At 43.6% G+C, this 12,892-nt stretch overlaps 1 protein-coding gene across 1 annotated transcript in view; it reads right to left on the reverse strand.

The window, feature by feature from the left end:
- The window catches only part of aldh5a1 (aldehyde dehydrogenase 5 family, member A1 (succinate-semialdehyde dehydrogenase)), a 30,426-nt gene that overhangs the window by 1,049 nt on the left and 16,485 nt on the right, over positions 1-12,892 (reverse strand). The window contains exons 4-9 of the mRNA XM_070880623.1: positions 12,116-12,232; positions 9,330-9,473; positions 4,838-4,981; positions 3,401-3,559; positions 2,644-2,813; positions 165-223 (exon numbers count right to left, since the gene is read on the reverse strand). Coding sequence (XP_070736724.1) covers positions 165-223; positions 2,644-2,813; positions 3,401-3,559; positions 4,838-4,981; positions 9,330-9,473; positions 12,116-12,232 — 793 coding nt within the window. The remainder of the gene's footprint in view (positions 1-164; positions 224-2,643; positions 2,814-3,400; positions 3,560-4,837; positions 4,982-9,329; positions 9,474-12,115; positions 12,233-12,892) is intronic.

The following is a 12,892-nucleotide window of genomic DNA, read 5'->3' on the forward strand; positions in this document are numbered from 1 at the left end:
ACCAAACTGGCTGGTAATTGATTGAAGTTTGAAGGATTTTTATTGCACTGCAATACAAGAAACTATTTTTTTTACTCAGTCAGAATTGAAAGCAGACAATTATGTTTGTGTTCAACATAGTTTTTAATAGTACTGGGTGTTGTGCCTCACATAAATGTACTCACCAGCCAGGCCTACATTGGTAGAATTAGCTATAGTAACAGCTTCTTCCTCAGTCCGAAACCTGCAAGTACAAGAATTCACAGAATCATAGAATCTTACAGCGCAGGAGGCCATTCGACCCATCATGTGTATGCTGGCTCTTTGAAAGAGCTATCCAATTAGTTGCACTCCCCCACTCTTTCCCCATAGTCCTGCAAATTTTCCTTTTAATATATATCCAATTCCCTTTCAAAAATTATTTAATCTGCCTCCCCACCCTTCCAGGCAGTTCATTCAGATCATAATTTGCTGCGTTTAAAAAAAACTCAGCAATACCTTGGTTCTTTTGCCAATGACTTTAAATCTGTATCCTCTGGTTATGTGGGTCCAATACATCTAGCACGGATGTCTCTCATCTTCATAAACACAGAAACTAAGGCCCTCCAAAGAACCTTAACATGACCATAATTAAAATCTTATATTTAGGGCCACTTGAACTTTCTGCTGTAAAGCAGCCTCCATTACAATGATAATGCACCATAGCACAAATTGTATTTATATCCAACGGTTGCATCTGAACTCAACCGATAAATCAGTATTTTTGCACCCGACAGTAAATTGGGTGAAAGGATACCTGGTTTTCTGCTGGCATTGATGTCATATTTTGGGTTTTGGGTGCCACCTGGTGGTTTCTTGCTGCTGGTTCGGGTGCTTTTTTTGGACTCATTTGCTTCACTTTGATATACAGAACGTACGTAAATGGAAGCAGGGAAAGACCAGCAGGTTCCTCAGGCCTGTTCCATCTTGACATGCTGCAATCAACATGTACCATTAACCCCAGCCCTTTACCGCAGAGTCACACAATCTCCTGGGAGAGGTGAGAAAACCATAGGTCAATACTCTTGAGCAGAAGGAGATCTGTCGTCGTCATCTTTTCTGTGATAGTGGCAAAGCAAATCAAATGTCAATACCCAAGTTGGATATCCAGGCCAAAGCTTCCAGTGTAACAGCGTGGATATCTTGCAGGCTGCCTCCAAATTTCCTCTGAGGGCAGTGCTCAATGAAGAGCTCCACAGTCGAATGATGAGGATACTTTAATCTTCCATCTATGGAGAAAGTGTCAGCATCTACCATGACTCGTTCGGAGGTGGTTGATGGTTTGTCCACTGTTTGCGAGTAAAGTTTGATCTTTCAGGATGTACTGTGGGTCCTCTATAAGGAATCCATTCTGTATGTCACAGTTCTTCCAAGCATTCCGCCATTGGTCATCAAGGCTGAGGGTTGATCGCTGAAGGGCATCGGCGACGGTCCAAAATGGCTTTCTAGATTTGAGACGGGTTTGTGGTAGGTTGGTCAAGTCATCCTGGTTCGTCATGTCTTTGCTGGTATAGCGGTTGTATTCTCTGGAGACTGGTGTAGGTGTGGTGGTGTGATGTTTGCAAGCATGGGCAGCCAAGATGTTGATGTCAATGTCAATAAAAGCGTACCAGTGATAATTCACATAGTAGAATTCCGCTGGACATCAATGTATTTGACATGCGGACTTGATAACCGTGCCGGAGAGCAGGAGTCCGCTGTCGAGTACACCAAGGCAAGTGCTGCTGTATGGAGGGTTTGAGCGTCTGCTCTCCATGTGGATCTAGCAAGGTTCTGAAGATGTTGTCTGTATAACAAGGTGCGATCAAGAGTGACTCCTAAATAGGAGGGTTTTTTGGCATTGATTTGGTTTGCTTGATCGGTGTTGAGGTGGAATGTCGAGTCTTTTGCAGGTTTGGAACTAGGCCTCCATCCTCTGTAAATCACTGGCCAGGATCTCTTCGACGATGGACATATTCATGTTTTGCGTGACCAAGGCAATGTCATCAGCGCATACAAATTTTCTATTTCAGGCAGGTCACTGGTGTAAATGTTGAATAAGATGGGTGGCAGGACAGAACCCTGTGGGAGTCTGCTGTTCAATGTCCTGTATTTGCTCTTCTGGATGCCAGAGTACACATGGAGGCGTCGGCTGCTAAGCATGGAGTTTAGAAGATGGATCGTTGTTCTGCATGGTAAAATGGTGGCGAGCTTGAAAAACAGTCCATGCTTCCATACCGTGTCATACACTGCAGACAGGTCCACGAGTGCTACGGTGGTTTTGGGCTGGCGCTAGAAGCCTGCTTCGATGTGCGTTTTTAAAGGTACTACTTGGTCTCAGCAGTTACAGCCGGTCCGGAAGCCCGCTTTCATCTTAGACTAACCCCCATTATCGAGCCAACCATTCCTGTGAAGTAAGCCTCTCCAGCACTTTCTAACAAATGCAAAGTAAGGAGATCGGGTGGTAGCTGGAGGCTTCACAAGGGCAATTACAGGAGACCTGTATTGATGGGTCGAGCGCCAGGCTTCCCATTTATTTCCAGTGTCTTTCGGATTCTTGAGGTAGGACCTTTCTCGTATAGCCATATATTTACTGATGTTACTTTTAATAAATATTCCAAAAGAAAATATTGAAGATTTCCTTACTTGAGAACTGGTGCCAAAGGACCAAATGTTTCCTCCTGTGTACAAAGCATGTCTGTTGTGACGTTAGAAAGGAGAGTCGGTTCAAAGAACATTGCTCCAAAACTGTGTCGCTTTCCCCCTGTCACAATGCAGGCACCGCGAGACACTGCATCGCTTACCTGACTCTCCACCTGGGACAGAGAAATAGGAGATAATAAAATAAAGTGTGCTTATGAGCATTTAAAATTCTCATCCTCTCGTTCAAATCCCTCGATAGCCTTGGCCCCTCCCTATATCAGTAACCTCTTCCAGCCCTGCAACCCTCCGAGAACTCCTGTGTTCCTCCTTTTCCTCCACTATTTCCTTTGTGGAAATTAACAGCTTTCAGCTGTCTAGGCTTCAAGCAGTGTAATCCCTGCCCTAAATCTCTCTACCACTCCTCATTCAAGACCCACCTTAAAACCTACATCTTTGACCAATGGTCACCTGTCCCAATAGCTCCTTATATAGCTCAATGCCAAATTTTGTTTGATAACGCTCCTGTGAAGCACTGTGGGGCATTTTACTATGTTAAAGGCACTATATAAATGCAATTTAGTTTCTGCTTAATTTTATAAAACGGTGCAGGATCCCTTAGTTGCTTGTTTTTGACAGGAGTTTCTGCATAAATAACAAAAAAATACAGTTGGAAATCTTTCAGATAAAAAAGGCTACATATTTTCTATTTTTTACCGTTGTTAACATGGAACGCCTTGATTGAATACATATGGTTTGTTACCTTTTGCACTGCTCTTTCATTGATTAAGGGACCCTGTGTAGTCTGTTCATCAAATCCACTTCCAACAAGCAAATCTCTATGCATTGCCTTCACCATCTTCTCAACAAAAGCATCGTAGATTCCCTCCTGCACCAGGAACCGATTTGCACAGACACAAGTCTACATACAAGTGGGAATTAAAAGTAAAACATCAACATTTAAATACGCAGTGCTAATCAGAGTCTAGGCAGCACAGAATGGTGCAGAGGTAGGACAGTTCGTGAAACTGTCTCTCAAAATAAACAAAAATGGTGCAGTGCTTATTATATAATACATTACAGTGGCTTTTGGGAACTAAAACCAATAGGTGACTGTTAGAATGTACAGCACAGAAACAGGTTTATGCTCTACATGAGCCTCCTCCCACCCTGCTTCATCTCAACTTTAGTATATACTTCTATTCCTTTCTCCCTCATGTACTTAGATGCATTTTAAGGGCAAGCTATACATGGCGGTTATCTGCCATAACTACTCCTTATGGTCGCAAGTTCCAGATTCCAACCAATATCTGGGTAAAGAGGATTTTCCTGAGTTCCTTATTGGATTTATTAGTGACTATCTTAATGATCGCACTGTGGGAGCTTGATGTAAATATGTTAATGAAGTGAGGATAATTGCATGACACGAAACATGCCGCCGTAAAATGGCAAAGGGTGTGTACATGGCAGGTTAGGGACATGTTACCCGTTTAAAAAATTTTAACCACCCCCTGGCGTGGGAGGATTTAATGTTGAGGCTGATGTATCCAATTGTAGAGACCACCAAAACTAGGGGCCATAAATATAAAATAGTCACTAATAAATTCAATAGGGAATTCAGGAGAAACCGCTTTACCCAGAGTTGTTAGAATGCGGAACTCCCTATCACAATGAGTAGTTAAGGCAGAACACATGAGGGAGAAAGGAATAGAAGGTTATGCTGATAGGGTTTGGTGAAGTGCGGTGGGAGGAGGCTCGTGTGGAGCATAAACACTGGGATGGATCAGTTGGGCCGAATGGCCTGTTTCTGTGCTGTGAATTGCTGCAAAATCATTTACTGCCCCTCAGGTCATCCCTTATTGTGATTTATAATTTTAAAATGGAAGTTACAATCTGAAAATGAGCATTTCATATCCACAAAATTTCACTGCGAGTGATAATTGGGGCTTGTGATTAACACTTCACACTTGACCTTGCACTGGAATGCTACAAAAAATTAGCTGCTCTCTGCCTTTAAACAATGAGGAATGACTGAGGGGCCTTGCCAAGTTTTAATTTGGAAATATATGACTTTTCAATGGAATACAGTTCCATTTCTTCACCAGTAAAAATGCTCAGATGAAGTTAAGAATAAAAAGCAACTTTTAAAGAGTAATTCAATCGGAGACTCTTGGTTTTGTGTCTCTCTCAAGCTACTCACCTGTCCAGAGTTTCGGAACTTGGAATTCACGGCACCAGCAACAGCTAGATCCAGATCAGCGCTGTCAAAAACAATGAATGGAGCATTTCCGCCCAGCTCCATAGAAGCCTTCTTCACAGTGTCACAGGCATGACGTAGGAGTATCTGAAAGGTGCAAGTGTAGCTTGTCAAAAAAAGGTTTTTATGGACAATCTCAGTCTATAGAAAGGGACCAGGCAGGGTTTTTTCTCCCTGCAAAATATGTAACAATACTAAAACACAGTCATTCTGGTTACTAAATAGCCAATTTGCAGGGTTGACATTGGCAATCATCAAATCAATATTCTTTCATTTTAGCAATAACAACCTAACTATGTTTATTTAAAGTTTCTGGTTATAAATCTCTTCCCACTTACAACAACAACAACTTACCTTTATATAGCACATTTAACGTAGTAAATCGTCCTAAGGCACTTAGCAAGAGCGGTATCAATAAAAACATTTTTGATATTGAGCCACAGTCGATATCAGGACAGATGCCTAAAAGCTTGGCCAAAGAGGTAGATTTTAACGAGCATCTTAAAGGAGGCAAGAGAGCTAGAGAAGCGGAGAGGTTTAGGGAGAGAACTCCAGAGCTTGGGGCCAAGGCAGCTGAAAGCACAGCTGCCAATGGTAGAGCAATTAAAATTGGGAATGCGCAATAGGCCAGAATTGGAGGAGGGCAGAGATCTCAAAGGCTTGTAGGGCTGGAAGAGATTAGAGAGATGGGGAGGGGTGAGGTTTGAAAACAAGGATGAGGATTTTAAAATTGAGACACTGTCTGACTGTGAGCCAGTGTAGGTCAGCAAGCACAGGAGTGATGGGCGAATGAGACTTGCAATGAGTTAAGTTATGAGCACAAAAGGTTTGGATGAGCATAAGTTTATGTAGAGTGGAAGATGGGAGGCTGGCCAGGAGAGCATTGGAATGTCTAGAGGTAATAAAGGCATGGATGAGAGTTTCAGCAGTAGATGAACTGAGGCAGTCTCGGAGTCAGGTGATGGACCGGATATGTGGTCAAAGTTCATCTCGGGGTCAAATACAACACCAAGGTTGCAAACAGTCTGGCTCCGGTTCAGACTGTTGCCCGGGATGGAAATTGTGGCAAGGAAACTGAGTTTATGGTGGGAACCAAAGACAATGGCTTCAGTCATCCCAATATTTAGTTAGAGGAAATTTCTTCTCATCCAATATTGGATGTTGGATAAGCAGTGTGACAAATCAGAGACAGTGGAGGGATCCAGAGAGGTGATAAAGCTGAGTGTAGTCAGCGAACACGTGGAATCTGCTGTTGGGTTTTCAGATTATATCGCCGAAGGGCAGAATGTAAATGAGAAATAGATGGGGGCCAAGGATAGCTCCTTGGGGGACTCCAGAGGTAACGGTGCAGGAGTGAGAAGACAAGCCATTGCAAGTGATTCTCTGTCTACAATTCGATAGATAAGAATGTAACTAAGCAAGGGCAGTTCCACCCAGCTGGATGACGGAGGAGAGGCGTTGGAGGAGGATGGCGTGCTCCACTGTGTCAAAGGTTGAAAGACAGGTAGAGAAGGATGAGGAGGGATAGTTTATCATGGTCAGAGTCATAAAGAATATCATTTATGACCTTGATAAGGGCCGTTTCTGTACTGTGGCAGTAGCTAGAAACCTGATTGGAGAGATTGAAACACTGAATTTCCAGTAAGATGAGCACAGAATTGGGAGGTGACAACACATTCAAGGACTTTGGAGAGGAAAGAGAGATTGCAGATGGGGCAGTAGTTTGCAAGGTCAGAGGGGTCAAGGATGTGTTTTTTTTGAGGAGAGGTGTGATGACAGCAGATTTGAAGGGGATTTTTACATTCATAAAGCTCTCCTCACTTACAATAGTTTACGTATATAAAGTGCACCTCAATGACAACAACTTAGAACAACTGGCATTAGAGAGGTAGAGTTAGCAGATTCTGGTGTAGATGCCCTTAAGTGACAGAACATAGATGATGATTAAGAGGGGTGCCCTGGGGCTTTTCCTGGGATAACTGTACAAGTAGGGAAGGAGAAATCATCAGAGGACTTGTAACAACTGTGCTACAAGAGGCAGGATTGGAACCACAAGAAAAGTTGCCACAGGAACTGGTAGCAGAAAATGAAATGGTCAGGAATTGAAAGCAGTAGGAAAGTTAAGGAAGGAAGTGATCATCAGTTGCAGTCACACAGGATGCTGATGGTGACTTTGACCAGTACAATCTCAGTTGTTGGTAGGTCATAAGCTGGAAAGACTTGAACATGAACGGGTGAAAGGTGCGCAAGTAGTTTGGGCAACAACATTGGGCTCAAGTTTCGGCCTCAGTTGCTCCTATTTTTTGGAGCAACTAGTTTAGAATGGAGCATCCTAGAAATTGCAATACTCGGCATTTAGTTTGCTCCAGTTCTAGTGAGTTAGAACAGTTCCATTTTAGAACAGATTTTTTTTCTCAAAAGGGGGCGTGTCCAACCACTTACACCTGTTTTGCAAGTTTAGGCAGCGAAAACTTACTCCAAACTAACTTAGAATGGAGTAAGTGTAGATTTTTGTACGCTCAGAAAAACCTTGCCTACACTTAGAAATCAGGCGTAGGGATCGAGAGATGGGGAGAGGGGGGGGGGTTTACAAACATGAAACATGTCACTTTTACAAATAAAAAGCCATCATCAGTAATAAATCAACCCAAAAAAAAAAATCACAATAAATAAAAAATTATTTCTACTCACCTACTGCAGCACCGGGGAGAAGGGGGGTGGGCGGGGGTAGAGGAAGAAGATGGGCGGGGGCGGGGGTGGGGGGAAGAGGAGAAAACGACGACAACGACGACAACGACGAAGCCAGGCCCCGTCAAGGACTTCTGGCAGGGCCCGCACGCAGCAGATGCCACCGACTCTTCGGGCGGGGCCCACCCCCAGCGAGAGGACGGGTGGCGGGCCCTGCTGCCAAGGTAAAATGCATCAGGCCACTCGGCCCGGGATAGGGACGACGTCCCTTCGGCCTGGGATAGCGTCGTCTCCTGGAGACAGGACGCACACGCGCAGCTACCGGCACTGTTTTTGGCGCAGGGCTGTAGCTCCGTCCCCAGCAGCTCCTGCTGCACCGCGCCGAGCTGGAAACGGGCCTACATATATCGGAGAATCGCGAGGTAAGTATTCGGCGCAATTTTTGTTCTATAAATTAGGCGGGCCTCTCCGATGTGCGGCGTTCTCGCGGGCGTTCGAAACTTGAGCCCATTATGTTCACCTGGAAGGAGTATTTGGGGCCCTGGATAGTGGGAAGGGAGGAGGTAAAAGGGCAGGTGTTGCATCTCCTGCGCTTGCACGGAAAGATGCCGTGGGAAGGGGAGCGGGTGCTGGGGGTGACTGCGGAATGAACCAGGGTGTCGCGGAGGGAGCGGTCCCTTTGGAATGCTGAGAGGGGAGGGGAAGATGTGATTGGTGGTGGGATCACGCTGGAGATGGCGGAGGATGATCTGTTGAACATGGCGGCTGGTGGGGTGAAAGGTGAGGACAAGGGGAATCCTGTCGTGGTTCTGAGAGGGAGGGGAAGGGGTGAGAGCAGAGGTGCGGGAAATAGAACAGGCACTGTCAAGGGCCATGTTAACTACGGCGGAGGGGAATCCTCTGTTGAGGAAAAAGGAAGACATGTTCGAGGCACTAGTGTGAAAGGTGGTGTCATCAGAGCAGTTGCAACGGAGATGGAGAAATTGGGAGAATGGAATGGAGTCCTTTCAGGATGCTGGGTGGGAGGAAGTGTAGTCCAGGTAGCTGCGGGAGTCAGTGGGCTTATAGTGGATACTGGTCCAAAGCCTATCCCCAGAGATGGAAACGAAGAAGTCGAGGAAGGGAAGGGAAGAGTAGGGGATGGACCACGTGAAGGTGAGGGAAAGGTGGAAATTGGATGCAAAGTGAATGAAATTTTCAAGAGCACTGATGCAGTCATAAATACTTTACTAAAGTACTAAAGCACCTATGTTTATTGAACAGATTGTTCAGCAAGACCTGTAGGATACCCTTCTTATTTATCTGCCAGTCAGTGTTTAGGGCATTCATTGGAGGACAAGTTACAATAGTCGGCACACAGTATACATTTAGTAGTTCTATCAAAATAAAACAAATCACAGGGTAACCTCAGATACATGCATTATATAGGTCTAGCTAATGAGTCCCACAATAGATCCTGTTTCTTACACAACTAATGAAGTATATTCCAATGGTTTAAAACAAGCAAGCCCACCACATTCTGTTTATATGTCATCCTAAAATGTATTGACAATTCTCAGCATATTAATCCTGTGCATCTTGGAAACTGATTTCAGCACTAAAACAAAACACAACCGTCCACTTCACTTGGGGACATAATTGAAAAATTCCAAAAGATCTTGTGTCGAAAACCTCAGACAAATTAATAGCCAACATAACAAGATGCACCAGTAAAAGTCAGCTTACCATTAGGCACCAAAATACCTACCTTTCCAGTAGCTGTGGAACCAGTAAAAGAGATTATGGCAACAAGAGGGTCTGTGCAAAGCACCTCTCCTACGGCAGGCGTGTTGGACTTGGAGGAGGGGATTACATTGAAAACCCCCGCAGGAACCCCAGCCTGATCTGCAAGCTGCAAGACAAGAAACATCCATGCACTGCATTCTCTTTTGAAAAACCCTTACCTCTGGCATTATGTGACCCCTGTTCGAACAGTTTTTAAATAATAAGCTGACCATCAGTATTTAATACAAAATCAAATATTTTACTTATTTTGCCTGAATGCCCTATACATGATCCATTTATCCAGAGTGATCTAACTCCAGGGTTATTTCTTTCCATGACTGTACTTTTATGCACAATTTTTCTAAGAACAAACTTTGATGTTCAATAGATCATGCTATTACTGTGTACACTGCTGACAGACATATACAGCGTACACAAATATACTTAAAGATCAATAAATCTGTAAACATTGATTTTTTTTTCTAATCTTGCAACAATGGGACTTTTTAGGTAACGAGCAGAAGAAAACGATTCCTCTGGTTGGGGGAGTTAGTAACGAGTGGGTCATCAATTTAAAATAATTATTGAGAGATGAGTCGTGAAAAGTTTCTTTATAGAATGTTGTTAGAGAGCAAGTAGTGCTCTGCCAAAGGAAAGAGTTGAGGCAGACACCATTGCATGTTTTAAAAGAGTAGATAAGCATTTGCAGAAGACAATGTACAAATGTTGGGCCTGCACTAGATATTCTCTCGGGTTCAGTATCACTGGTCACTCTCAGAAGTGAATCTGGAGTCACGACAATCTGCAGATGACCTTTGTTGCCAGATATCTATTACAAATGGTAGCATGACTCAGGATGGTAAGAATAACACCCGTATTACGTCTACTGGATATCGTGATCACGAGCGTTTTCACTTAAAGATGTGATTGCACTCGAGAGGGTGCAGAGGAGATTTACGAGGATGTTGCCTGGACTAGAGAATTTTAGCTATGAGGAAAAATTGGATAGGCGGAAGTTGTTTTCTTTGGAACAGCGGAAGGTGAGGGGAGACCTAATTGAGGTGTATAAAGTTTGAGGGGCCTAGATAGAATGGATAGGAAGGACCTATATCCCTTAGCAGAGGGGTCAATAACCAGGGGGGCATAGATTTAAAGTAATTGGTAGGAGGTTTAGAGGGGATTTCAGGAGAAATTTGTTCACCCAGAGGGGGGTGGAGATCTGAGACTCACTGTCTGAAAGGGTGTTAAGAGGCAGAAACCCTCATTGCATTTAAAAAGTACTTGGATATGCACTTGAAATGCCGTAACCTACAAAGCTACAGACCAAGAGCTGGAAAGTGAGATTAGGCAGGATAGCTCTTTATGGCTGGCACAGACACGATGAGTCGAATGCCTCCTTTTGTGCTGTAAATTTTTATGATTCTCTAACTTATCTTTCAGAAGGCGGACTGATAATCTATTGAGACATTGCCAACCGGAAACCAACAAATTGGTTTATGGGCTGACCTCACTTTTAAAGTCAGCATCGCTAAAGTGACTGCCACTAACTCTGGAAGGCAAGACCCCTCTGCTGCTTTCTGATTGTTCCAGACCCCTTCTTCCAGCGAGGAAAACAACAGCTTGACTTCTGACCCCCTCCCTCAGCCCTCCGTGTAGAGACTTCTCTTGCTGAGTTACTAATCAAAGCTACCACCTTAAATGAGTATTCAGTACCACCTTATCAGTAATTGAAAAACTCTCAGCAAAGTATCTACTTCACAATCAGAAATAGTGTGCAGAGCAGATGCTGTGAGCCAAAGCTAACCAAATAAATATGTCCGTGTCTAACCTCAGAAATGCCATTGTGACGGAGGTCCAACCATCTCACAGTGAGCGAATGCGTGAGATTTATTTATATCTGAAGATAGTTTTAGTGTAGAGTTACCATGTGAGGGTGTGCATCCTCAATCCTGCAGAGGAATTGTCAACTTGTTCTAAGTATAGGAGTATTTTAACAGGTAGAATCAAATTCTGATTGTATTATTGGACCACAATAATAGGGTACAATAAAGTGTTGGTAAGATCCCCATTGAAGTTCTGTGTCCAGTTTTGCTCCCCCAACCTCAGGAACGGCACTGAGGCTCTGAAGTCAATGTAGAAAAGGGCAATAACGATAATCTCCAGCCTGAGATCATTGAGCTACAAAGATGAATTTGATGCCTTGGCTTTCTACTCGGTGAAAGTCAGGGACTTGATCCAGATATTTATAAAAGGAATAAACAAAATGCGAGATGATGAGGTGATAGGGCTTGGCAAAACTAGGGGTTATCCACATAAACCGAGGAAGTAGAGAGAGGTTGGATGTCTGGAGATTTTACTTTTCCCAACGGGATGGCCAACCTGTGGAATAGAATTCTGGAAGAGGTACGAGAGACTGATATTTCAGTTTTCCAAGAGGGCATTAGGTAGATTCCAGAAAAACATGGTGATCATCACATACGGAAGGCAAATGTCCACTATTCTGCAAAATAATGAATGGCCTTGAAGCCTCCTGGGGCTTACCTAGTTGATCATGAAGGGTTAGAGAGGATTTTTTTGACAGAGAGCTCCTGAATTGGTTGTAGGTGTCTTGTGTTCTGCCTCTCCCAGAAGGTGGGTGTTGGGAGGGTTATTACATGGGAATGAGATTAGTTGAAGGAGAGATCAGTGTTTAAGGTTATTTTAGCTTATTCTCTTCCTTGACATATAAACAGATCCAAGCATTCACCTTCTGTATTCCGTAAAGCTCACCTCTGCCAGTGCCAGTGCAGATAAGGGAGTATCTTCCGCTGGTTTCACCACCACTGTGCAGCCTACCGCCAAGGCTGCCCCAACCTTCCGTGTAAGCATGGCACTGGGAAAATTCCACTACAAAGAAAACAATACAAGTTAGAATGGTTTCAGAGTAGATAATAGAACTTAAATATCACATTTTCTTAGAGCAGTACTTTACTTAATTGGAAACACAAATGAGTATGACCACAACACAGCATAATAGTTAGTAAATTAGTCCCATTTCTTGAATGGAATCTCTCACACTAAGCTGAGGGGTGTGATATCAGCCATGGCTCAGTTGTAGCACTCTCGCCTGAGTCAGAAGGTTATGGGTTAAAGTCCCACTCCAGAGATTTGAGCACAAAATCCAGGCTGACATTTTATTCAGTACTGAGGAAGTGCTGCACTGTCGGAGGTGCCGTTTTCTGGATGAGACATTAAACCGAGATCCCTTCTGCCCCCTCAATATAAAAGATCCCATGGCATTATTTTGAAGAAGTGCAGGGGAGTTTTCCCCGGTGTCCTGGCCAATATTTATCCCTCAACCAACATCACCAAAACAGATTATCTAATCATTAATCTAATCCTATTTGTGGACCTTGCTGTGTGCAAATTGTCAGCTAAGTTTCCTACATTACAACAGTGACTACACTTCAAAAGTACTTCATTAGCTGTAAATTTCCATGGAATGTTATGAGGTCATGAAAGGTGCTATATAAAGGCAAGTTTTTTTCTTTATGCATTAATTTGTAC

The sequence above is a fragment of the Pristiophorus japonicus genome, chromosome 5 (genome assembly GCF_044704955.1).
Source record: "Pristiophorus japonicus isolate sPriJap1 chromosome 5, sPriJap1.hap1, whole genome shotgun sequence".
NCBI classification, from domain to species: domain Eukaryota; kingdom Metazoa; phylum Chordata; class Chondrichthyes; family Pristiophoridae; genus Pristiophorus; species Pristiophorus japonicus.